The 27,392-nt window shown below is 40.1% G+C and overlaps 1 protein-coding gene across 9 annotated transcripts in view; it reads left to right on the forward strand.

Annotated features, from left to right (window-relative positions):
- The first annotated feature begins 228 nt into the window (after nt 1–228).
- The window catches only part of LOC139769840 (uncharacterized), a 43,148-nt gene continuing 15,984 nt past the window's right edge, over nt 229–27,392 (forward strand). For 2 of the 9 annotated variants that reach the window (XM_071701269.1, XM_071701277.1), the window contains exons 1-8: nt 6,427–6,501; nt 15,342–15,464; nt 17,317–17,717; nt 18,476–18,781; nt 20,433–20,956; nt 21,629–21,954; nt 22,967–23,032; nt 26,558–26,759. In XM_071701269.1, coding sequence (XP_071557370.1) covers nt 18,710–18,781; nt 20,433–20,956; nt 21,629–21,954; nt 22,967–23,032; nt 26,558–26,759 — 1,190 coding nt within the window. In that variant the 5' untranslated portion in view covers nt 6,427–6,501; nt 15,342–15,464; nt 17,317–17,717; nt 18,476–18,709. Of the gene's footprint in view, nt 448–6,426; nt 7,192–7,212; nt 8,149–15,341; nt 15,465–16,407; nt 16,526–17,316; nt 17,718–18,475; nt 18,782–20,432; nt 20,957–21,628; nt 21,955–22,966; nt 23,033–26,557; nt 26,760–27,392 lie in introns of those variants that run through there. The other 7 variants (XM_071701271.1, XM_071701270.1, XM_071701272.1 and 4 more) reach the window with 7 other exon arrangements.

The following is a 27,392-nucleotide window of genomic DNA, read 5'->3' on the forward strand; positions in this document are numbered from 1 at the left end:
CGCGGCAGTGCAGCGTCTCGTCTCGGGACGCGGTTGTTCCTCGAACGCGAACGCCTCGCGGCGCGGCGCGGTGCGGCGGCGGGATCCTTATCGGCCCCGTAAAAGCACCGATAAACATGCGCCGAGCGAACGGCTGGTGCCCCCCGCGCGATAGGGCGTAGGGCCGCGCGCACACTGGCCTAGTCGAAGGCAGGCACCACGTGCTGCCGCTACCAGACGTATAATCGATAGTGCACTGCGCTCTCTGTGCCACCGGCGGTCAATCAACCCTCGCGCGGTTCGGGGCCGGCCGGATGTGTGATGCGCTTCGACGCTTCGAACGTAAGGTGCGACCTGTCGAAGAAAACGCGGTCATCGCCCCAATCGTCCGCCCGTTCGAAATGATCCCGGACATGTGACATATGTGTGTGTACCGTCCATCCGCACGTCCATCGCATCGGCTAACCCGTAAGTTCCATCTTCCGGAGAACCGAGAACACCGCGCGCGTTCGCTATTCCATTCCGTCCGATATATATCTTCCTCTTATTTTTTGTTTCTTTTTTTTTTTGTCACCCTCCTCCGCGCCAGTTATTCGAATTTACGGTTCGTTAGACTCACACGTGTCACGCAAAATCCCAGCCGTTTTGACGTGAACGTGGGAGCGACCTTTTCCCTTGCTATAATTTAAAGATTTAGCATAACCGCAATCATCGTTGTCACCAAATGTTAAATATCTCGGCTTAACGTGAAATTTCCCTCGACGGGAGGGGGGTTTTGGAGAAATTTGATCGGTGAGGATTTTTATTTTGCAGCGTTATCTTCGTAATAAAAAATAAATCGAGACTTTTCTTCACATTCTTTATCACCACCGATATTAAATTCATTAAAGATTCTCATTAAAAATGTGAAAATGTAACGCTATGTGTATTATCAGCTACAATCTATATCGTGTTGAACAGAAGAGTAGGCTTTCGAAATAAGGGCAACTTGAAGAAACTTGACTGAGGTGAGGATTTTTATTTTGCAGCGTTAAAAGGTATCTTTATAAAACAAGATTTTTTTCCCTCGAAAATGTTACCCCAACATTCATTTCATTAAAGATTCTCATTAAAGTGGAGATGAGACGTTATGCATATTATTAGCTGCAGTCTATATTGCAGTTCGCATTAGAAAAGGGAATTACCGCGGTTAATTAAGCTAAGCTGTCACTGCTGCCGGCCCGTAATTACTCGGATAGCACGGTGACACTTTCCTTGTTTCGAGCAATCGGGTGGCACGCTTATCGCGAGCCGGGAATACATGACCGTCACGATGTTTCGAGCGATCGTCTAACTGTTGCAATTGGTACACAGCTAATTGCAATTGTTGCAATTGTAACAGCTGCGGTTAATAAAACCGCGGTTATAAAACCGACCGTGTTTGCAGCTGAAGCTTTTTAATACGTAAACATTCACGTGGCGATCGTATATAAAAAACGTACTGTCGCTGTTATCTCGTTAATTAAACCGAGAGTGCTTCGTAGTAAATGCAGCACTTTCTTCAGATTTGAATTACGGGCGTAGCAACGGTAACGAATGGAGTAACTGAAAAGTAATACGATTCGACTCGCTCCGAACAATTCCGACAGGTAGGATTGTATTACGTCGATGCACGACGATGCAGTTAGAAGAAAAGACTGCAGTCTCCTAAAGACCATCTTGCAGCAAGGTAACCGTGCAGTTTTGCGAAGAAACGAGAAGCGTCACATTTATAACGATTTACTGCTCGAGTTTGAACTTTAACTAACGGTCAAGGTAACGGGAATATTGCATGCACGTGTGCATTAACTTTGTTACGCAATTGAATCAGTGATCTCGAAAAAGACATGGAGCTAATTAGCAATATTGATTTATCTGTAATACAACTAAGAAGGTAATTCATAGGTTACAAACATTACGTACTGAAAGCCACAAAAATCAAACGTCAAACGATTTTTTTCGATTTCAAAATGCAATAAGATTCCTGGTTCACGATCTTTTCCAAACCAACGATTCATTTATTATTCACACGCATATTGATGTATTAATATTGGAAAACGATAAAACTTTACTTTTGTAAGTATGCGATATGTATATTTTATTTAACCTTTAGAGGCCGGGGGTGGTCGAAAGATCGACCCAAAAAACACAAGCTATTTGATGTTTTCAGGCAAAATTTGTGTGTTGAATAAGGGAAAAATAGTAAAAAAAAAAAGTCTTCAAGTCCTTTTCCCGGCCTCTAAAGGTTAATTACCTCTTCATTGTTTCTTATATTACGATATGTCGTGATAAACTACATAAATCGTATAAATAATTATTAACCCAATCCTTAATTAATACTATATGGTTCAAATAATTTCAATTTTGAGAGAAACTTGAATATTTCTTTCTTTTTAAGAATGATTTCTTTGTAATAGAAAGATCACAGCCTTGATTCTTTTTATTTTAATTTTTTATTAATTTATCATCATAATCTTATTTTCGTTGAAACAAAGTATCCTTCGGAATACGAAGCTAATCCTTAAACCGTATAAATAACATTCGTCTCTTTGAAATTTCGTTCTTTTTTTTTTAGTAATTTATGCCGATATAAGTTAACACGAACTCTTTTACCAATTAAAATTATTAAACCAAATATACGATCCAAATTAACCTTCTACTACGTTAATTAACATTGAGAAAATTAATAGAGAAATTTAACGAATTATAGATATTGGCACGATGATCGACATAGTCGACGCCGACCTTTAACGGTTTAACATACCTCAATCGTTTTGTGATACTAATTATAAGACTATATTCGGTGGAGGATGATTTGGCGATATTCATTTTCCAGAAATAGCCACCTTGCAGATTTAGCGGTAATTTACAATCCTCTCAATTGTGCAATAAATATATATTTAATCGTAATCAATGCGCACACCGCGTGGGCTGTGAATCAATTAAAAATAGTCATATCATATTACGGAAGAATAACAAGGAAATGCACCGGGAAATCTCACGTGTATTTAATTAAGGACTTTTTCAATCTCGCGAATTGAATGTGGGTCGCGCGCACATTTCGCGAGTCGACGCGTACTTTTCGACGCATCGAGCGGCGGATCAAAACAGCGCGCGGCCGATGTAGGGCAGAACCGCCGTCACGGGGTGAACGGCACAAGCTCTCCCTCGCGCTTGGTAAGAACATCGCGCATCTGCGCAAACGTCGCGAGTGTTTGCCGGCGAAGCTCAATAATTTGCTGCTAACGCAGCGAAACTTCTCCTCCCTTCGAGCGGGTGCCGAACCGATCGAGATCGTAAGACGAGCCGATCGCGGCCATTAAGTCGTCGCTCAAGCAACAAAGTCGATTAACCTTCGAGCGGGGAAACTTACATGTGTTAACACACCCGATGCTATTAATACATCAGCGGTGCAACCTATGTATCTCTAGATTGTCTCCCCCTTACGTTATTGTTAGCCCTAATAATTCACGTCCATGTAATTAATTGTGATATACCATATGTTTACTGACGAACACTAATTCTGTTGCAATGCTTTATTTATACATAATTTTTATTTGCACACTCTGATAACATCATCTGTAATAATGATTACCTTTAATGATTGTCTTTTAATAATTGCTGGAATTTTTCTCTCTTTTTATCTGCTGTCTCTTCTGTTATTTATCTTTCTTCTTTATGTATTTGCTTTTTTATGCTAAGTGCCTTGAAAGAACTTATCATTCACAATGTTTTACTCTACACATACACTACTCTGACTCGTAATCTTACAGATAACGATCGTCTATTAACTTTAAAAGCTGCAAACTCTCTCTCTCTCACACACACATTCTCTCTCTTTCTCTGATCCATTTAATCTATTCCATTAAATCCATATATATCGAGGCTTATAATCGGCCTCGGGAAGACTCCGAGTTCGTCTCATCGATTGCGGTTCCTACAAACACTTCCGAAGTCGATTTTCCTTGCTCTTCGATCGTAAGTCGGGAGTCGGGAGCGTAACAGGCTGAAATAATTTCTACGAGAAACGATCCAGAGATAAACCAGCGCGCGATCGCTGTACTCGATCTGAGTGAGCTAAGTCCGAGATAATTGTGTATTCCGTCGGAAAATGCTGTTGTAAACACGGTATCGAGACGATCGACGTAAGGCGACGAGAAGACTTGCGGGAGAGCTTTCTGCGACTATCGGGGATGTATATTAAGCTTATAGGGTGTATTTCTCGATGAAAAGAGCGGCGATTGCGCTCGCAGAACACCGCCCGTGGTATCTCAGCTGGTTAATTAGCCGGTCGATCGTATTTTGCCATACGCGAGGCACGCATGATCGACACGGTAGACGGAAAAAAAATATAAGTAAGGGGTCGCGCGCACGAAAGGAGGAATATCGGTGGTCTATCGACCGAGCGGGTAATTATACGCGGTCGATGTTAAGAATCCCTCAGAGACATTATAATACCTAATATCCTGAACATTACGCTACCGATACAGCACGGCACTATAGTGCCGTGCATCAATGGCGGATTTAAGGAATGTCGAGCATTAGCCGGGTGCAAGAAATCGTTGGGCAAAAGAATTCGTATTATATGAAAATTAAACCGTAGAGAGACGGTCTCGTCTTTAACATTTTATCTTTAATTATTATAACGAGTAAATTATATGCTCTTGTGCAATCGGTAGATTACATATATCTGAAGAGAAGAATATAGACTATATTGTGTTACAGAAAAAATAACAATTATACGGATATAATTGTTGTTAAATGATATCTTTCCCACACAATGCTTTGCTAAATAAATTGTTTTATTTAGTCAATTGTTTGACGCGCGCGCACGTGGTGTACAGCTATTGTAAAATCCGCTACTGAATGTCATCCCCCGGCTTATACGCAGAAAATATTGAAAGAAGAAAATATTGCGCGTAACGTACAGGTGTTTGGACGGCTTTCGCGAAGGCTTTCATAAAAGCATAAAGGGAACAAAACACGTTCTCTGGCAGGTCCGTGAAATAAGCTTTCATACTTTTTTTCCGCACGAAGGAATGCGAAAATGATTCTACTTGATGCGATACGTTTTTCATTTGTTTCAAGATATATTAACTCATGAATATTTTGTTAGACGCTGGTTAGTGAAACGTCGCAGAACTTTAATTGCCACTTTACATTTTTCGGCTTCCCCCTCCCCCCCCCCTTCGCGTAATTACGCCAATTTATCGCTGACCCACAAACAAACTCGTGAAATATTCACGTCTTTCGTGTTGATTTTTCCTACCCACACACAGGCACGGGCGCGTATCCGTATGGGATACACACCAAATAACAAAATACGCATTTCGTTTTATGTGATTTACGTCCCACATTTCCACGCTGCGTCTGGCTAAAGACGGAGGTTGTTCTAAACTTCGGTCAGTCACCTTTACCCCAAATACAGCTTCGCTGTCGATAGATGATAGTACGAAATCAGTACAGCTAACTTGCACCTGAATGCGATGCTCGCGAGCTTTTCGTCTCAAAACTCGTTGCGTCTAAAATAAAAAACGCTAAACGAGAGTACTCGTTACATTAAAAATAAATCTCTACTGGCAACATAACTGTTCGTGCGCGAATTGTATCTCCAAACGGTTTTTTTAAAGAGATACTTAATTGGAAATGCACTTTTCACTTTTCCAGCACCTGTCACGTTTGGTTATTTGCACTTATGTGACGCCGACAAAATGTTGTTTAATTTTTGCTCATGTCGTTGAATATTCTAACACGATTCAGATTTAGTAACGAATCGGAATATCTACTTTAATCTTTTTTGTTGTCATTTATGAGATTTAATCGGGAATACTTTGAAAGCCAAATTGGAAGTATTTTTTATTAATTAACCCTCTCCTTGATTTAGAAACTTATTTTTTCTATAAATCGCCGGTGAAACTGCCGCTTTTGACGCTACTACAGACCGGGAATCGATCGAAGAATTAATTGTATAAGATTGAAATTGCATAAGTATACCTATCGAAATCGGTCATTGTGTCTTCTCCCGTTTAAGAATTAAAGCGGATAGTGCCGGGATCAACCACTGTCTCTCCGCTCATCGTTAAGAGGGCACGTTAATGTGGGACGTGGAACGGCCAGCGTTTTATCGTCCACGCGTAACCCCTTTCCTCCCGATCGCGATTACCCCTTATCTGACGGCGAGATATTAGGACGCAAAATCGAAACAGCGAATCGACCGAAGGGGGTACGCGCGAGAACGAGAGAGAGTGAGAGAGAGTGAGACGGTGGCAACGGGGCGGAGGCAGCAACAACAACAGCGAGGGGTTTAACTTTAACCCGCGAGGAGGAAGAGACGGAAGGTGGTGGAGGTTGCGAAGCGCAGGCGTTCGCACGCTCCTGCGCATCGTTACCGTTGCTGCTGTATACCGCGATGCGACAGTCATACGTGAAGCGCGAGAGCGGGAGGTGTTCCACTCTCCCTCTCTCAGTCTCTCAGTATCGTTTTTTTCTGAGGAAAGCTTTTAGGTATTGCGTGCAAGCCCGCGCGTCACGGATCCGACGATCGTTTCGCGTGTCGCACCCCCCGTCCTAATAGCCGCACGAGCGTTTAGCAGACACCCTCGCGCTCGTGCATGTGCATGTGCATGTGCATGTGCATAAATCCCCGTGTACACGTGTATACACGTACGCGCGCTCGCGCGCGCGCGTCCCGTGTGAACGCTCGTTACCGTTCGCGACCAACGCTCCGCGCGCGGTTCATCGCGGACAAACCTCGCTCGCGTTCTCCAGCCCTCCGAGGGAGACTCGTCGAGACTCGACGGGGGAGCTTCGGGGTGAAATTTCAATTTCTCGAGCCCGCCGCGCGGACGAGGGAAGACGCGCGATCGCGTGAATCGCGCGCGATTCGACATTCGACGCGGAGCGACGCGCGAAGCGTGCGGCCGCGGAGGTGTCGAGAGAGACACGCGGTCCGCCTCGCGGAGGCACCGCGACGAGGGTGAGGGTTGTTGTTTCCGGTGAGCTGTGACGTCGTGAAGGCGAGAACGGGTCAGCGCATTCCCCTCGTCGCTGGCGACGGTGTCGCGAACCGGTCGGTGCCACCGTCCGACGTATGCATCGAGGAGATGCATCGCAACATGCCGCGAATGACGTCTCTCGGCCGTCGCGACGGATCGACGCGTTTGTTAAGAACTGGATTGAAAACTGGTAGAAAAGGTAGGAATATAAGATGAACGAGGAGAAAAGAAAAGCTGCCGCACCGTGATGTCTCGTAGGACATTTTAATCCTTTCCGGAAAATCTCCACGCATGTGTGATGACCAATATAACTTACGTCTGTATATTGTTGCAGATCCAAGAGTGTTATTGTAGTTAAAGGTCTCCTTATACATGTTTCTCTTGCCGTTTTAAATCACGTCATTTAACACGATATAACTTTTAATACGATTAAACGATAACATGCAAGAAACATGTAAAAAGAACTTGAGTCAAATATGTCATTTTTAGACGTTTATGCGTGTAAAAATAAAACACTTGGATTTGCAGTGCACTCTGTTGAAGAGATGTCTAGATAAAAATGTAAATTATATTTATGGTACTGCTAAGTGACATAAATTATATAGATCACCCGTTTTAATTAGTACCAGTAAATTGGGTCAACGCTACGTTATAGGAATCTCATATTTCTACCTTTTTTCCCATTGTCTCGGGCGGAAGGGGATCCAGATAATGGGGGATTTCCGAAGCTAAACGCATAAAAAAAACAATCCTAATGCTCATTCATGACAATTGGACCGCGAGGAACGAAATCCTAAAGCTAAATTCCCGCAGTTTCGAAAATTGACCTCTCGCCGCGGTTACATCGGTTTCAATTCCCGGTTACTAACCGCGTGAGCAGCTTGTTGTCGAACGCGGTGGCCGATCGAATGTAGGTCGGGAGTCGGGACGATGATGCGAGACGTGCCTGGGCAGTCTCTCGGCCGAAGCCGAATTTCAGCTTCGACACGATCGCCCCTTTCTCTATAGCCGGAAACTCCAGACCGGACGTCCAATTTCTTTCAAACTCGAAGTGAGAATCCCGCCCGTATAGACGCATCCGTACGTGTTCGGCGTGTCTCGAAGGGATCCGATAACCTTTCGCCCGACAGTCGAATAATCTTGCGAACTTATATAGGTATGCATTTAGACGGATGGATCGGCAATGCGCGCAATTCTCGTCCGCTCCCGATTGAATTGGGCGACTTTCAGAAACGTCAAAGCCGAACGAAAACTTCGTAATGTATGAAATGGAATCGCTCGTCTGGCAAAGGCGCGCAAAATCAAAATCATATTTTATAAATGCGACATGGGAATATTTTTCAATAATGAGAATCCAATGAATTTCAGAGCTATAATATATAGCATTAAATAATCGCGAAAGAAACAGTCATTGGAAAACGATGCGATGTTTTACTCCCCGATGTTACAATTATTCTCGAATTAACCCTCTTCTTATCGACTTTGAAAGCATTGTTAAAAATGTCACTTTTTAACGTCCTAATAAATGCATATAAATATATAAATACTTAATAGATATATTTTAATTTTCACAAATAATTCTTAAGATATATACCAAAAATCTATTTCCTGAAGATTAGAAGAAGAAAAAAAACTTATTTTTTAATGATTTTGCTATAAATTTGTGTTTACAATGTTCATTCATAAATTATGCATACCGTTTGAATGAGCGTTTTAGATATTTGAATAGAAATTTGAACACAAAGGAAGGTCAATTTTGATCGATCGATCAACATTGTCGTTATCAATTTTAACCTTATTAGGAAAATAACGATAGGAAAATAATGAAAAAGAGACCAGATGTATATGTCAGAATGTATGAGTTTCGATTTAACGTACTTTTAAAACAATCCATTTGATTAATTCGATTAATCAAATCTGACGCATATCTTTTCTTCACTTCTTTTCTCTTTCCCCTTTTCTATATTCTTTTCTCTCCCCTTTTCTCTCTTTCGCTTTTCTATTTGCTCTCGATTATACTTGCTTTAATGCAAACGCATTTGACGTCCAATTTATATGCAATGCATTTCTGTTTGACGCTCGAAAAGGACTCTCCTCGCAGAACATAATAATATCTCCGTCGCCTCTGTTTCCTGTCCGATAAATATCTCCCTTAATTCCCGCTCATTCTCTAATATACATTTCTCTTCCTTGCTCTCTTGACTCTCTTCCCTCTAATAGATATTCTTCTCTACTAAGCTTGTCTCTTACTCTCATTCTCTCCCGTCGCAATGCGATTAAATGCATTTGAACTTCAAACCATAGCGCAACCGTCCAACGTAACATCCTACAACCTCTATAACCTGAATTAATTAGCAGCGAGCGTATATTCGTGGACCGTGGTATTCAAGGCGTTTGAATTGCTGAATTCCGATACTTAAATGTATGAGCGAAAATATGCAAAAAATATATTATTAAGCGAAGTAATACTTATAATGAGCGAAAATGTCAATATTTAAAACGGAAGAAAAATATCCGATATATTTTACGATTTTTAGTACCTGTAATATTTTTATAATATGTTCCCAAAGAGAAAGAACGTGTGCGCGCGCGCGCAAGAGAGAGAGAGAGAGAGAGAGAGAGAGAGAGAGAGAGAGAACTGTGACATCGTAGCATCTGTGAAATATAGCGTGCATTTTTCATTGTGAATACTGCAAACTTATATAATCTCTCTGTCACTTTTAAAGTTACATGCAAGCTGCCTGCAAGTAAATGTCACGCGAGTCAAATATCAAGAATTGACTTTCATTTGTATACAACTTATCATGGTGTTAGTCCGTCTACATGTCTTTTTAATCTCGCTATAAATTCTCTGTCAGTTAGACATATGAGAACTGTCACGAAATATTTACAATTGTATCTCGTACCTCCACCTTTCACCATTCACACTATGATATACATCGTAAATTGAAACTTTAATTTAAACATTTTCATTTGTTCGACGGATATTAGAGAAATACTTTTCACACTCGCCGTAAACAAAATTTTCGGAAAACGTCCCGCAAATTATGTATCGGTTGACGCATGATGTGGATCAGTTAAACCATTCAACTATTCAACTTGGGTCGCGATAGATTTTCTCGAGCTATTATGCAGAACCTATCTTGGGAATATTTGAGCAATTCAAATGTCATCTGAGATCTGCCCTGGTATGAATTTCAGATTAAGATAAAGAAATGATGTGTTATATTTAGCATTAGAAACAAGATGGTTTTGCTAATCTCCATTCTCATCTACCCCTCGAAATTATGGAACCTAGGCACGTACATACCTAGTCCGTGTGGGCGTAAAACAAGCTCTATATTCGGAAAAGAATTCCGACCTCCGATGAATTCGGATTATTGGGGGTTGTGCCGTATTTACGTTTCGATGATAGGCAAACGGGAACGGAGGTCGTGGCAAACGACTCATCTGTCGGGCGCGCGAGAATCGAAGCGTGTGAAAGAACATCGAAACCGTGACCCGTTTCGATGATAACGAATCACCGACTCGCGGAGGCATGCGTGGCTACTGCGTATTGCCGGGTGGCCAATTAACGAGATAGTTCTTTTGCACTGCAGTATTTTATATATGCCGTATGCCACAATCCACATGTATTACGTCAAATGAGAATGTTCGAACATTCAGTGCGAAGAAACTGTGACTTATCGTGGCAATTTTTAACCTTTAGCACCCTTTCGATAAATTCAAGTTAGTTAAAATTAACTGGGAGTTAAAGTTCTAGAGACAATAGAGCTAGAGGGATGGAAAAGAGATAAATTGAAAAGTTTGAGAGGCTCGCCGAAGAAGAATGAGCTAAGTCTATCATTGCAACGTTTTGTTTTAAATATGGACTCGCGCATACAAAATGAGCCCTACATATCGTTGACTTATTCTACTTACGCTGTGAATTCTTCGCTTAATTTTAACCAACGTGTATCAAAACGCCGTTTAATGGCTATAGTAATATTCTTTAAAATTAGACTCGGCTGAGTAAATTTTTTTCTCTTCTGTTTACATTACAAATAATAACTCTACGCTACAATTTGAAAAGTTGCAGAAAATTACTGAAGTCAAGCTTAATTCACGTTGACATTACAACTTTAAATTTACATTGTCATGTATGTAATTTAACATGACATATTACTGTCTAGCATATGAGAAATGAATTAAAACCGATTTAATTTCAACAAATTTACATCTCGTGTTATAAAAACAAAGAAAAAATGAATCATATCACGCCTACGTCGTCACGATCCTATTATTATACATACGAACAAACGTAGAGATCATTTTCGTGTCTCCAACAACACGATCTGAAGCGCGATTGTATCAATTTCAATTCTCGATCCGTAACACACCGTGTTAATGAGAAATCTTCACTTTTCCTGGGTGCCAATCATCCCGTTGGAGCATCACGCTTCTTCTCGTGAGAAGAATCGCCTCGCGTTACCTCGGTGCAACGTAGCGAAAACACTTGATCGTCCAAGTCGTCGGCACCATCCGTGCACCGAGTTTTCCACCTGGTCTCTCTGGCCGATGGAAAGAGATAGAGATTATCCAGAGAAGGGAAGGGAGAGAGAGAGAGAGAATCGGATAAAGTTTCTTCTTTGTGACGTGAGAACGTTGAACAGTTGGGAACGAAGGGGGGCACGAAGGGAAAGAGGCACCCTATCCTCCTCCTTCTCTCTTCCTCTCTTTATGTAGGTTAACCAGGTCGATCGGCCTACGTTCCCTCGTACCATATCTTGCATCATCTCGACCTACCCCCCTATTCGTCGTCGTAACTTCTCTTGCACACTTTCATCCCCGTTATTGCCCCCTAACTAGTGGCAGATTTATCGATATGCAATATAAACGCTAGTTTAGGTTCCGACTGTGCTATACTCAAATTGTGGTACTAATTCATTGTAGTAATTAATAGGTTTTATTAATTTATTATGATCATTAGTATTATTATTATATTAATATTATAATGTAATACATTTTATTATTTTTATATATATCTACAACTAGTTTATGTATAATATTTATTGTATATAAACTCACAAAAACCGATATCGCATAATATTAAAAATTTATGAAAATTAATTTCCTATTGATATTTAACCACTTAAATTTAACCACTAAGCGTGTTTCTACTTTTTAAATCAATTCAATAAGCTTTTATCAAATTTTTATTCAAATATTTTGTTGTTTTGTCTCAATATCTGGAAGAAGCTTTATATTAATCTTTTAGGATAACTTATATTCACATTTATATTTACTATTTTATGTTTGTATTAATTTCCATATTTATAGTAATATATCAATCCATAGTCATATATATTTATTTTAATTTCTTAGACAGATTTTGTTAAAAGTTATTTTCTAGAAATTTAGAACTTGCTTGAAATTATCTTAATTAATCACAATTAAGAGTGAAAGAACTAAAAATTAATTAACTTTTAAGGCAATTCTGCTAAAAAACAATTAATACTGCCTACACACTGTTTAATATATAATAGCTTGGAAAAATCTTCTACAATTTGAAAAGGTCACGTCAATTACATATACGCCTTCAAATTGGATGCTGTTGCGGTCAGCGTGCAGCGGTGTGACCAATGCTGCAATACTGATTTATCATATTGAAATAGATGTGAAATACAATCAAACTATTTAGAGAGTTGCATGAATTACCATTGCAGTTAATTAAATAAAGGAATAGTTTCGTTTACATTACATCGTACCAGTGCATATGCGGTGTCCAGTTAGATTTTCGCAAAGTTAATCGAAATTCCCACGTCAATCCGAGCGAGTTACGTCTCTTGGAACCCCTAAGCCTCCTAAATTCGCCCTTACCACCCGGCGACCTAATCACTCGACTTCCATCACTCGCAGCTCCGAGAGATATTCTATCGCGATGTAATTTTCGTCGCACAAACGATCAGTTCCGATATTAATCCACCGATTAATCGTCGCCACCTACGGAAGTTAATTGCTATCAGATTTGTCACGTTCGACGTGCTCTCGTGTAGGCCGCCATCCGGCGAAATCGAACCATCATATCACGAGAGCGCTCGAGCGAGGAAAGTTCACATTTGAAAAATGAACCGAGTCGCTTCCGGCGAGTATGCTGGCACATCGAAACCCGTTCGATCAACAAGGTCGAAAATAGAATCAGATATCTACGAGTACCGAATCTACTCATGTGTAATGGTTAACGTTATATTCGCCCCTCTTCCATGAAATTCTACTTTCAACAATAACGAGTTCAATTGGAATAACATACACTTTCATAATATTTTTCCAAACTCGCAGTCATTTAAAAGCTAATTACAATGCAAAATTACAGCCTAAAAGATCGATTAATTTTTATTTTTAAATTACGACGAAGAGTTTATAGTCACGCTTTTAAAATTATAAAAACGATGATAAATTTTATTATTGGAAAATATTGCCAGTAATGAATATATATGCTGTCACGGTAATTGTGATATATAGACTGTTGACGCGGCGTAAAGAAGCCTTATAAAGGAAGAACAATAAAATGGATTCGCGCATTATTAAAAAATATTATGAAATTCAATTAAAAACTTTGTTCTATATTCCCGTCATTATTCGATATGAAACCTATCTGCGATAATTTAAAATCATTGGAGGACAATATTGCATAGTCGCTTTTACGTAGATTCGAATAATTATATATGTTAATGAAATGCGAATATAAGCCCGTACGCTATTTCAATATTAGCAAAATTACAATATGGGGATTTACAATATTTATAGCTCGGAGTTTCAGCTTACTTTTCATTTGCGAGTTTCTTTACCAATTTGCGGTCGATTCTATATAATTAACGTGTTTCAGACATATCACATATCATTTGCATTATATTATACGATATGTTTATATATATTGCACTTCCCCTCTTTCCGTCCCGTTCAACTAACGACTTCATTTCAGGCCATGTGTTTATCGCGCTACGCGACGCGAAACAGGCTTAGCCGATGAGAAATCCGTCATCGTCGGAGAAGCGTTTTCAGAGAAACTTGCGGCCGTATTATAATTAATCGATGCGTTTACTCGGACGGGACGTGGGGAAGGACGTGCGACTGTGTAGGTGGTGCGGGTACGTGTGCCCGTGTACACGGCATCGCACTCCATGCGGCCGTAATATCCGGAAAAGCTAATTCACCGTTTATATGACAAATGGTGCTGAAAATATTTCCGTGCTTTTCACGTTAGGTGTATTTAACGCGTATCCGATTTAGGCTCCGGCGAATACAAAGCCGAACATCGACGAGAAAATATAGCGCGGCCCGTCAGCTCTATAAAATAGTTAACACGGGGGTTAATTCGTTGTGGCGCGAAATAATTTCGACGATTGGACCGAAAATAGGATTGCACGGCGGATTGAAGCCGCGCGTTCGCGTAGCATCTTTTTTTTCCGCTGGATTTTGATACAATAAACGATTCGGGATTCTGTCGACAGTTAAAAAAAGCTTTTACAAAACAATAGCCGGTCGTAAATCTCGGCTATAGATTTTCGAAACTTCATGTCAAAGTGGTTTCCATATTGTTACAATGAAATAGTGAGTGTTTTGTTTTTCCTTCGACGCTGCCACAGCCAAACATTGCCCAACGTAATAACCAATCTGCGTGCAGTCTTGTACAAAGCTTTGTAAAATTATATGTTTATTTTTGTATACATGTCCTTCGTTTCGCGGGTTTGCAAAAATATGAAACTGTTGCAAATTACCCTGTCAAAACCAAAACTATCTACGATTTGGAGGGGGCCGGGGGGGGGGGGGATTAAACTTATATATATTTGCATTTACATACGTGCCGCTTCCTTGTTAAATCTTGTTCCGATGCAAATATGAAGAGATGCTAGAGAGATGCTTTAACGAAGAGACGTAATAGCAATAAATCCAACCGTGATTTCGAAAATTGGGTGCAGAATCGATACTCCTTCACTTCGAGCACAAATTTGCGGATACCTTAGTTCTCCATTCTCAATAGAGGGTTAACAGATATGTCTTTCCCGCCCAATTTATGAGCGTAATACGTTCTACCACGCCTGATTTACGAGCGCAATTTTTTTTCCCCCGAGGCACGCGTCATCGCACGCGCGCGCTCGAGAGTTCGTCCCCTCGAGATTTTCGATCGTCAAACGTGGGTATATAAGTGGGACTGAATCGAAATTAAACTAAAATTCGAACTCATCGAAGCGAGACTTACGTAAAGCATACGTATACGTAAAGTACAAACGGCCCTGCCCTTTGTATCCTTCTGTTCGTCCCCTCGTCTCTCGCCTCGCCTCACCTGGCCCCTTTGTGCTCCTTTTACAGACGTTCGGAATTTTACGAAAAGGGAGAGAGAGAGAGTGACGATGCTTCGGGAGCACAAGAATATTTTGCAACAGAGTAACAGGGCTACGTGTACGACCGAGAGATTGACGGGTGATATATAAGGTAATAGAGGAAGTTCACGGGACAGCTTAAGTACTGCACGGTAAATGACAGCGTCCCGAGTTCGGTGCAAAAAACTAACTTTACGATCTCTTCACTTGTTAAACGTAATCGTATAACGTCCATATTTTTATATAGAATGATAAAATCTCATCGCGTTCTATGGGTCGTTTATTTAGTTAGGTTAGAATTATGTACAGATAAAAACTATTACTGAGATAAACAAAGTTGAAATATATTTCAAAATAACAAGATCCTCTTTAATGTCAATCAATAAATAACAATACTATTTTGACAAATATATTTGAGAGCTATTAAAAATTAGATAAAGTTCTGTTTAGCTTTTGCTTTGAAGATATTATATAAATAAAGATTTAAAAAATGTGAAAAAATATATGAATCGTCATGGGAAAATTTTGCTTTTACGCTTACTAATTTATGTATTAATATTTATATCGACTGTTTTAATTGCCATCATTTTTTATACTCGGCATTGATTATTGTACACAAGTATTAATAAAAATCATACTAAAAGTACTATATTTTAATAAATTCTAAAAAAAATCACCGGAAACATCGCCGGAAGCTACATGGCAAAGTATATTAATTCGAAGTAATTTTAGACGACGAAGTTTCACGGAAAAAAATCTCAGAGAATCACGGATCGAATTTAAATTACTATTCACCATGCACGCGACTTCGGTGTTTACTTTATTCAAGGCACGTCATTGCGAGAGCTCGTTAATAGAAACTTTTTGCAGCTGCTGCTTTCGGTATGATAAATACTATAACGTCGCGTCGAGTCGCGTGTACGGTAACTGATGTGAATCTAAAATGAAAATTGCCACGACAGCTCGCCGTTGTCTCGCATCGAATATGGGACCGTGTGTTTACCGTACTACAGATACGGTATTGCAAGAACTCTTGTGTTTCGTTCGGTGTGTAGGCTTTAATATTCGCTCGTCCCATGCGTCGCGAATTCTCGTTCAAGGCCTGCCATTAAATCACAGAGAGGGATCGTTATCTACGGCCCGATCGAGGAGTTTTCTCGGCAGTATTGAAAAGTAATTATTTTTATGATGATTAGTAGTTGATTAATTATCCCATGGATGAATAAAACAACAAACGACTTCCCGCTGTACTTCTATCACATCGTCGATAAATAAAACGTAAACGGTAGAAGACACGTAGTTAATGAATATTTCAATGGAAACAATGATCTAAAATCGGCTAAAACAGGTGTTAATGGGGGGTGTATTTATGATTAAAATAATCATACATTAGTAAATTGTCAATTAAAATGATCACTTATTAATCAAAACTATGTATATATAATCATAAATTATTCGATAATTACAAAATAAAAGATCATTGACTTATTTATTGTACATTGATATTTCGCGATAAAAAATATTTTCCTGCGCGTAATAATTGCCATCATCAAAAAACTATTCTTATATGCAGCTATGACAAAAACTCATCAAAACAATATAAACTATTTATATAAATTTAAAATGAGAGTTACATATATTGAGAATAATTTTAATGTGTTCTCTCTTTTATCTACGTACAACTAAAAAACTTGTTATTTATAACTAATGAATATAAATTTTATTTAAAAATAGTCAATCTTTAAAAAATATTCTATTAATTTATAATACATCAACAATAAGCCTATCCTTTTTCTGATTAATGGCTAATGACTTAATTGTGATCTGCTATTATTATCTTAACTTTAATCGTTTCCATTAATTATGACTCCTGATTGTTTAATGATCATAATTATTAATTAAACGACTCGGCAATCAATACTCGTGGATTGATTTTATTACACTTTGCTCAACTCTGTGTCTAGGTAAGGGAAAGAAGATAAACGGGGTAAAGAGAATCGGAGGGTTGTAAGGGCGGAGGAAGTGTGCAATGGTGAATGTGGTGGTTGATAAGTGGCGCGGGACACAATCAGCGGCACGAGATAGCGGATTGGCGAATCTCTCGACTTCCTCGCGGACGATCGTCCCCGTGGCGAGTGACGGTGGGTGGATTTCGAGTACCCTGCTGAGGGATCGTAAAGAGAACGTGAGGAGAAGGAACAAGGAGGCGGCGCGAGGAGTAGCGGCGAAAAATCGGAAGCAATAAAAGGTCCTCGTGACGGAGGGGCTTCGCACGGCCCTGGCGCGACTGCGGCACTGTACCCCTGCGGGGGGCTCGCTGCCGAGCACACCGAATCCACCGTCCACCCCGGAACACAAGTCCCAAGTAAGCGCACATGAAAAATGCAACAATTCTTCGATTAAGCTTCATTTTCTTTACTATTCTATATTTTATATGTTCTGCTCACGATCGTTGATTCTCCAATAATCAAGGGTGTTCTAAAGAGTTAGTTAAAATGTAACGAAGTTGACGAAAATTTAATATCATATTGTGTATTCTCTTTCAAAGTTCGAGGCCAAATTTCACATTGATTCACAATTTAGATAAAAAGTTATCAATTCTTGAATATCCGTTTTACAAAGGGTTTTACAGAGAAAAGTGTAAACATTAAAAAATGTTACCAATATAATAATATTTTACACACAAGCAGATCATCAACAAACAAAAATATAGCAACAAAATTTGAAACGATTTACAATTTTTTTTGAAAATTTTTTTTGAAAAAAAATAGTAGTAACAGTTATTTACAGTCACTAAATCTACGTCTTTTACATTCTATTAGATGTTCCGTAACTATTTATATACATTTTTTTGTCTTTGGATCCCTGGAGAATTAATATATCAGAGTTTTTAATATTTCCTGCATACTTTTGGTTGGGACGGTACCTATAGAACATCCTTAAACTAACTGAAATAAACTCCAACAAAGCGAATCGTGATGGAAAGAAATAGAGGATTCCTCTTCAAATTCTTTTTTCTCATATCGGCGGATTCCAACAAATCGCTCCAATTGATTTTCGCGTGACGGATGACAAGCGACGAGGGACGTACGCGCGCGAATCCGTAAATCCGAACTGTTGCAGGGGTGTTCGAGGAGTCGTGAGTCGGCAGCCAGATGTGGCAGTTTGGGAAGTAACGCGGGTGACACGGGGGATACATCGCAGTCGCAGCCATCGCGGGGACAGCATGGAGCCGACGGCGGCGGCGGCGGCGGCGGCGGGCGGGACAGCGATCTTCTGTCGTCCGCGATCCGACGGTTTAACTTCAAGTCGGCCGGCGGCAGCCGTAGCTGCCGCACAGTGCCGAAAGTCGTGGTCATGGGCTCCAGCACGGCGTCCGAGACCACGATCAACACGAGCACCGACAGCGCCAACACCATGCTCACCATGGTAGGTAGGATAACAAGCGTGAATTAGACGCGTTTTATCAAACGGCGTTGGCGGTGCAAATTTGACTAGACGTGCAAATTTGATGAGACGTGGGTGGCCAGTATAAATACTACAGAATGCAAGATTTGTACACACACACACGCCGAAAGTATACGGCGAATATTACTTCAATAAACGTTATTAAAAACTAAATTAAAGTCAAAATTAAAATCAAAATTAAACTCGAGATTAAAGTTAAATTCGTGCGCATCGTCGCGAAATTGAGTTTGACTTGAGTTGACCAATCTATATTTACGAAATGTATATTATTTATATCGTTATTATGCAACTCTATTAGACTTGAATGTACGTAGAACGCTGATCATTATATTATTAATATTGACATTGTAGCAGTGAACTACATTGCATGCTTTTACGAAGCAGTGTTAAAGTCAAATACATGCTTCGGTCACGAGTCTCATAAGCATTAAATATTATTACGTGCGATATTAAATAGTAATTAGATATATTAATTGATGAAGCGCACGTGCCCCGCGATATTGCATCGCAGTGCCGAAGAAAGTTAGTAAATTATGCACCGACACATCGATGAAACGTGCTTCCATGTTTGCTGTTTAACGAATCCGTACCGAGGAAAGTATATGTTCTTCGCGTTGGGATTTAATGGGTACCTTTGCGTGCTTAGTATTCATATTTTAGTCTGTTAAGCGTGAAGCCAACGTGCGAGCCTCGTCATATACACTTTTTCGCTCGTGGCATGGTACTTTAAATTAATTTTAAATGAATTAACAAATATGCTCGAGTTAAATGAACAATTACAAGAACCGGGTTTTTTCCTCGTAGGGCACACCTGAAGGGAGTGATTAATGCTCTGGATTCATGGAGTAACGAACGAACGAACATTTCCGAAGCAATTTGAGATATCAAACAATCCTTTTAGATTACCAACTGTTTCGATGATATTCTTTCGTTACTTTCCACAAACTCGGATACATCAATCAATTTCTCGAGTGATAAGTGCTTTAAGGAAATAATCTGATTCCACGCGAAAACCTTAAACTTTGCACGCGAGGTAGTAATTTAATAAATACAGAAAATCTGACATATCCTGATATAGAAAATAGAAGGGAAAAAAAGAAAGAGAAAATTAGTTTAGTTTGTGAGATTTCGTACAGTGTTGAATTTAATAAGATAAGAGAGATTTTCTGATGAGTTTAAAATCGATTTTTTAAACAAGACTATATCAAGAAAATTTTTGCAATTTTTCCTAATTTTTATAATATTCTATATTTTTATTAAATTTTAAATTAACAATGTGTTAAAATCTACTGAATATTAATCTATTAAAACGTTATTATTTATCTATTAACATCTCTGAAGATTTATTTATTCCTCAAAATCTATTCACTTATTTTTCATCACTCATACTTCAAGAGCTATTCACGCCTCGATATATTTTCGGTAAGGAAAAATTATTTCGGGGTCTCGAACGCGAAATGTCATCGCTGTCAATCGCAGGAACTTTACACGTATATTTATATATTACATTATTTCATACGCTTATATATACACCTATATTCTACATGAAATTAAAAATATCAGCAACTGTAACTGTAAATGTGTTGGGACGATTTCTTCTTTCCGTTCATAGGTAACGACGACAGACGGGGAGCAGCCAGACGACAGCTTCGATCTAATCGACGTACCGGCCGAAATGTCACCTCCCGCTACGGCCCCGTCTCAACAATCATCCATCCATCCCGCTGGTCATCGGGGGCATCCCGATGACACGATCGGGGGCAGCCATACCTCGTCGCCGGCGTCACCTACATCACCGATCTCCGTCGCGGCGCCGGCGAATCAAACCACCCCGCCGTTACCACTTCCGTCGACGCCCACGACCCCGCTTTGCACCTTCGATGGGACCGAGGTCGCCGGGCCCTCGGGTCGCTGTATGCGCTCGAGACTCGATTCGGGTCAACCTGACGGTAACAATAAGACGACCACCGGTTCCTCTATCAATCAGGGACACAACGCAAATAACGGCGCCGAGGGCACGACGACTCTTCCGCCGCCCACGCCCATGGTCCCCACGCATCAGGAGACCAGGTTTACCTTCGGCGGTAGCGGCAGAACCCCGCCTCTTCCGGATCTCAGAGCCGCGGATTTCTTTAGGTAAGTTTAACTGACTATTCGGTGAATGACGACTCCAGTGAAACGCGGTTAAATGAGTGGCAGCGAGTGACATCACTGTGGAAAGTAGATTTTACGCTAACAGTAAGATAGATTTTATGAAAAACTTCAGCTGGCCTATATTTTGAATGAGAAATGTCAATGTTACAATGCAACGTAATTTAATTGAAATTTAGAAAATCAAAAACGTTGAAATGTCTAAAAGGTGCTATGTGAAATGTCCGGAAGACTCCCCTATCTTGAAATTAAAGAATTTTAAGAAAATTTAGGAATGAACGAATTTTGTCTAAATTACATATATTGCCTACTGAACTATATAATCCGTTAGTTATATTTCTCTTTTTTCGATTTTAAATCGCTATTTTGTGCAATAATTTCCAGATTAAAGATTTCTATCTCTGCTCTGCTTCGGGCAAGACTGAGATTTCCTAAGGGAATCAATGTCTCTTTTACTTCTGTTATCTTTTCCCCTTGGAGTTACAAAGTTTACGGCTAAGCTACGAACTACAAATTTTCTGAACTGACCTACCGGGCTAAATTTTATTCTAAGTTTGGAGAAGATTTAGGGGACATCTTCGGTTCGGCTGTGAATTCGTCAGTCGCTGCCACTTGCGTTATCGCGACGAGACCGTATATAATCCCGTTTGTATTTAGCACCCCCGTGAGAGGCTCGGTGGACGCGGGCCAGCCCAATTCGGCCGATACGCGTTCCTCGATTCGAAATCTGGTGGCCGCCCAGGAGAAGCAGAACGCCAGGGCGGGATATCAGATCGATTACACGGCCAGCGGAAAAGTCAACTCGATTCAGACAAACGCGCTTGAGAAGGGCACGACCGAACACAGGCGAAGCCAGAAGAGGCCCAACATAAACGTGACGACCAATCCGCTCGATATATCGCTCTTAAGCGCGACCCAGCCGTGCAATACCCAGGGCTGTAACATTCAGAGTAGCGCGAGCACGAAATCGCGACGATCAGCGGGTGAGTCTCTTGAGAGTCTCTTCTTGTTTTCTGCGAAATAGTAAACCCCTCGGTACTACGTTTCTAGGTAGTTTCTTAAATGCGATGTCAAAAATTCGCGTTGAAATCGCGACGGTGACAATAGACTACGTCGTGACCCTCGTCGGAGATAAAAAGAAGAAGGAAAAGAATTCTCTCGCGTTCTATTCGCCCCACCAACGTCGCTCTCTTGAATTTCTAGGCGCGAATATATATTTCTCTCATTCTCTCACTGTCTGCCTCTCTTCCCCTCTCCCCCTCTTTCATTTTGATCTGGTTGCCGAATTCATATTCACAGTAATTTAGTTGATGAGCTTATGATACAGGATCCTACTAATGGCGATCGATCGCGCGTTATCATTACGAATTGAAGGGCAGAAAACCAGCAACCTCGGTTAGCATTGATCGTGAGCCACCAATTTTACTCTCTAGCTACGTATACGTTACTTAACCGGGGCTGTCGATCGCTCTAACTAGTTAACCAAGACTATCGATCGATTCTGCAGTCGAGTTGTTTAATATAATTCCAGTTAGAGATTCGCTGTCTCTAGATTGCGGGGCAGCTATACACTCTATGATACTTATAATCTTGTCTATAACACAGAGAGACCGTGGAAAGGTCTGGTCAAACACGGAATATTTTATTGTCCTTATTAAAATTAGTTGAAAGCTGTCAAAATTAATTAAATTAAGATACCATAACTACTAATTTTATCGTTAGAATATCACTCCATTGTCTCCTTTATCTGAAAACGTAAATTATTCTGCTTTTACCTCACGTCTTTGCGTTAATTTTAACGACATTTGCCCGAATAGAGGAGGTAAAATATGCCTAATCAGGGTTAGCGCTAATTGACATCGATGTGAATCGATCTCATGCGTTTGTAGATATACGTATGCGTGGAATAACGCGTGCGTGAAGTAGAGGAAACGAGAGGAGACGAGAAAAATGACGGTAGCTCTAAGGAAATGAATTGATGTTCTTTTCTTTCAGAATCTCATCCACTCGTTTCAGCCATTCATTCATGGGTCAGGCTCTTTTTCCCGTTTTGCGCAATAGGTATTACATAGTCCGGCGAATAGACGATATAGTCGTTCACGTATCCACACCGGAGCGACCGTCGAAAGCGCATGAGACCTTATGCAATGACGTTGACAACAATGACAATGACGATGATGACGATGACGATGATGACGATGACAGTGATGACGATGACAACGATGACGATGACGATGACAACGACGATGATGACGACGATGATGACGATGATGATGACGCATTAACGATAATATGTGTGAATGAGTGGGACGCGACTTGATAAAAGCTTTCTGTCATTCGGCGGCCGCCCTTTTTAATGGTATTGCGTGGATACAATACGGTAACACAAATGCGACTATGCGAATGCGCTTGGGCTTCTTCTCCTTTGTTCTCCATCTCTTGTTTTCGCTGCGTCTATCTGTCCTCTCGCTCTTCTTGCGTTGTCAATCAACTGCTTGCGCCTCTTTCGCGCGAATCTCAGATAACAGCAACGGCAACGAGCGACGACGACAACGACGACATTTATCGACCCTATGGGAGAGAGTAAAAAAGAAGCACGATAATGAATATTACGTTCTGGACGAAAATATTCTTGACGAAAAGTCATTCTCGCGAAACGGTCTTTATGAGACGCGACGTTCTTAATGTCGTAGCTCGTTGTCTCGTTGCTGCGAAGTCTGCGATGGTAATCGGCACCGTAGCCGAGGGAAATATCGTCACCGGTGCTTTGATCATTAATTAAAAATCCGTTCTGAGTATGCAAAATACACCGACCGGCTTAGTGTGATTTCTGTCGCCGTCGTAAAACCGTTCGCATAAACACTAGTTAAAATGCACGGAGGATTAAAAAAAAAGACATCTTTTTTATAAAAACAGATCTAAACTGATAGGGGCTCAATTAAACCTCCATTAATTTAATTCAATGCTTATGGGAACGATTGATAAAGGAGGAGGTAGAAACATGGAAAACTCATTACGCTATCAATCTGTAAGATTAAATATAATTTTATAAATCCCGTTTGTTATATTCGTATTTTGAATTTTATGCATTTTCAGAAATACAAAATGAAATTATATCGTACTGTTTATTACAATAAAAAAAATTGTATACTTTCTGAACAAAATTATATATTTCGTCATTATTAATTTCTACCTCTTCCATATTTCTGCTTTCTCTTAGTACTGTATGTATAACAAAATGTGAATTTTGTCGTTATAGAATATAGACAGATGAATAGATAGACGTAGATTCATCAATGATACCACGAAAAAAAAATTAAAATCAGTATAATTTCATTGAGCTCATATTTTAAATGCTGCAAATATGAAAAAATGCATTTGCTACAATAAGTATTTTTATTCCTAATAACTAAATAATTAAAACTAAGTTTGAATGAGTTTGAATCTAATTCAAAATGTATTTCATGTGAAAAAGTTATCGTTAAACATTTTATATGTAGCTGTATTAAAAAAATAGAAAGTTTGTATTATATTTAAGTCATATTTCACTATGATGAGAGTACTTTATATATTTCATTATAATTTCTCTCTCTCTCTCTCTCTTTTTTCAAATTTTAATTAATATTATTCTTATAAATATTTATTCGGATACAAGCAGACATTTCAAAAAGAGTAAGAGTTAAAAAAAAATCACATCTAATTTTATCTCAACCGAGAGTGGACACGCAAAATTACACACGATCACGCATGACTAGATTTATTTTCGCATATTTGTAGCGTCGAAATCTGGAAACTCGTTGAAATATTATGCCAGTCTTAATTCATGCGCGATATCTGCAACGCGATCGCTCGCTTCGGCTACGCCGTGCCGTTTAGCAGCGCGAAAGAGAAGACTCGGGAATGCCGCTTGCGACTCCTGCTATCGAATCACGCTTTGTCGTTTACCTGTTTGTTTCTATTCACTAGTACACTACACTACACGCCGCGAAGCCTGCGGGATCGCCGTCCTCGCTATCCGAATTCCCCCGCGTTATTATTCCGTCCGTCACGTCGACAGTGTCGGATGGAATCTCGGTAATTGCAATTGCGCGAGACTCGAGCTCGCAGATTGCAGAACTTTTGTTTAAACGAGGGGTTTCCGCGTCTTAAAGATGCCCGTTGATCTCTGCACAGGCTGGGCTGGAAATTACTACACCAAGAAGAAGCTCGAACGAGAAAAGTTTACGAAAGAACAACTATCATTTACGTAAAAGGATTTCTGAGACGATCATTATTGTTAACACTGATTTCGAATCCTATTTTGCTTCGAAAAGGAATTATAAAATTCACTTCAAGTGCAAACCCAGTAGATAGTCATCTATAAATTTATAAATCTATAAATATGGGTCAATCGTGATTGCCAATAAATTTCTTCGGGTTTCATTTTTTTTCACCGTTTTAAAGGTCATATGCATCTCGTTTAATCGAAATGCTAACACAATGTCTACATTTTATTTAAAAAAAAAAAACCAATCGCTTTAATATACTATAATATGCATGGAAATTTTTATCTTCCACGCATTTTTACGCTTTTTACCTTTGCACATCCGAGGGAGAATTGCGCGATCGATTCTGAATGCAAGATTCCCTAACAAAAATTGAATATTATTATATTGAACAGCGGGGCATAAAGCTCTGCAATCAACTCTGAACTTTAACGTCGAATTCGAACAAAAGTTTCATATGTCACGACGCGATTAATATACTGCAGAAATATAATACATTAATATTCAACGTTTCTAGGATTACCAAGTTTCGATATCAAATTTTCTTATCAAGCAGAATTAATATCTCTTGTTAAAGTAAATATCAAAATTAATTACGAAACAATAAGCTTCGCTTTCACTTCTCACTTTATTTTCAATCTTCTCGTTTTCAGTCGTAAACAGTTGAGCAACTATTCTTGGAATTTCTCTTTTTGAAATGATATATTGATCCTAAATTATTCCATAGAAACTATAAATGGAAATAATAATCGATTTGACTTTCTCTATGCGTTAACTGTTTGTGAATAAAATAAAGCTAAGGAAACAAATGGCAAATAGAACGGCGTGTAATTTCTTTATTTAATCATCGAGGCTATCTAATCGAGACACTATCCCTCTTTGCTTTTTATCTAAAACCGCAGAAAATTTTTCGGAGTAGCGACCCTTAACCCAGCCTGTACACTCAACGGATAAATACACTTGAACTTTTTACAATGTCAGCGCTATCGAGATTTTACCCCCGTGTCGAAAGGATCGTCGCGAAGTATCATCATCAAAATGGTTTACGGGTGACGGCGGTTTCGTCGGGACCACCGCGGATGCGTCGTCAGGCACGCGCCGCGTAAGCGTACCCTCTCGGCAATTTTGCCGAAGAGGGGAACGAAGAAGGGTGGCCTAAAGACTCCAGAATCGCATTCCGCGAAAGCGGAATGAGAGGAGATACGGGAACGAGGACGCGGGGACGAGGGGACGCATCTCTTTCTCTCCCGCCGATTCGTGACCCGCAAGATCAACGAGCCCGAGAACGGGATAATGGACGTAAATTTTTCATATCCGAAAGGCGGAAGTGCCGGTGGCGGCAGCAAGCGATCGACCCAGGCGACGATCGTGGTGCAACAGCCGTCCTTGTCGCTGGACGCGCCCGCGGCGACGATTCTGCTGCACCCGGACGCCGACGCGAGGCGACGCGAAGAGAACATGCGGCAGCTGCTAGACGTTGCCAATACCCTCACCCTACAGGAGATACACGACTTCGAGATGAGGTAAGCAGATATCGACCGTTGCTGCGACACTTGCGGTTTTATGACACAGAAAACGATGCGATCGATATCGGTGATATAGACGATAAAGATTTAGGAAGGCGTGATCAACGGGTAATATTTGATAAAATATTCGCTGTATTTTAAAATTCTCTCTCTCTCTCTCTCTCTCTCTCTCTCTCTCTCTCTCTCTCTCTCTCTCTCTCTCTCTCTCTCTCTCTCTCTCTCTCTCTCTCTCTCTCTCTCTCTCTCTCTCTCTCTCTCTCTTTTCTCTAATACGATTACATATAAATATAAATAAATTTGTTTCAAAGAGAGACAGTTTTCTGACCGGAGTTTAACCGACATCGTTATCAATTTTTAGCAATATGATATCATTATTTTAAATATTTCGGCGCATTTCTCTATCTCCGACAGTACTTTTAATAAAACACATTTTAGATAACATGGTCAACAAGATATCAAGATATTAAAAAAATATTAAACCGCTCTGCGCAGTGAGCTCAATGAACATTTTTCTCTCATGTATTTCAAGTCATTTAGTATGCTCGCGGTCGCGATAAAAGGAAGTTTGCCCGGAAATTTTTTCGGAAGTTCTAGCCAGAGATATTCAATATTTATGGATTTATATACAGA

The sequence above is a fragment of the Temnothorax nylanderi genome, unplaced genomic scaffold, assembly GCF_030848795.1.
Source record: "Temnothorax nylanderi isolate EJ_2023f unplaced genomic scaffold, tnyl_v1.0 TNYL_tig0025_pilon, whole genome shotgun sequence".
NCBI classification, from domain to species: Eukaryota; Metazoa; Arthropoda; class Insecta; order Hymenoptera; family Formicidae; genus Temnothorax; species Temnothorax nylanderi.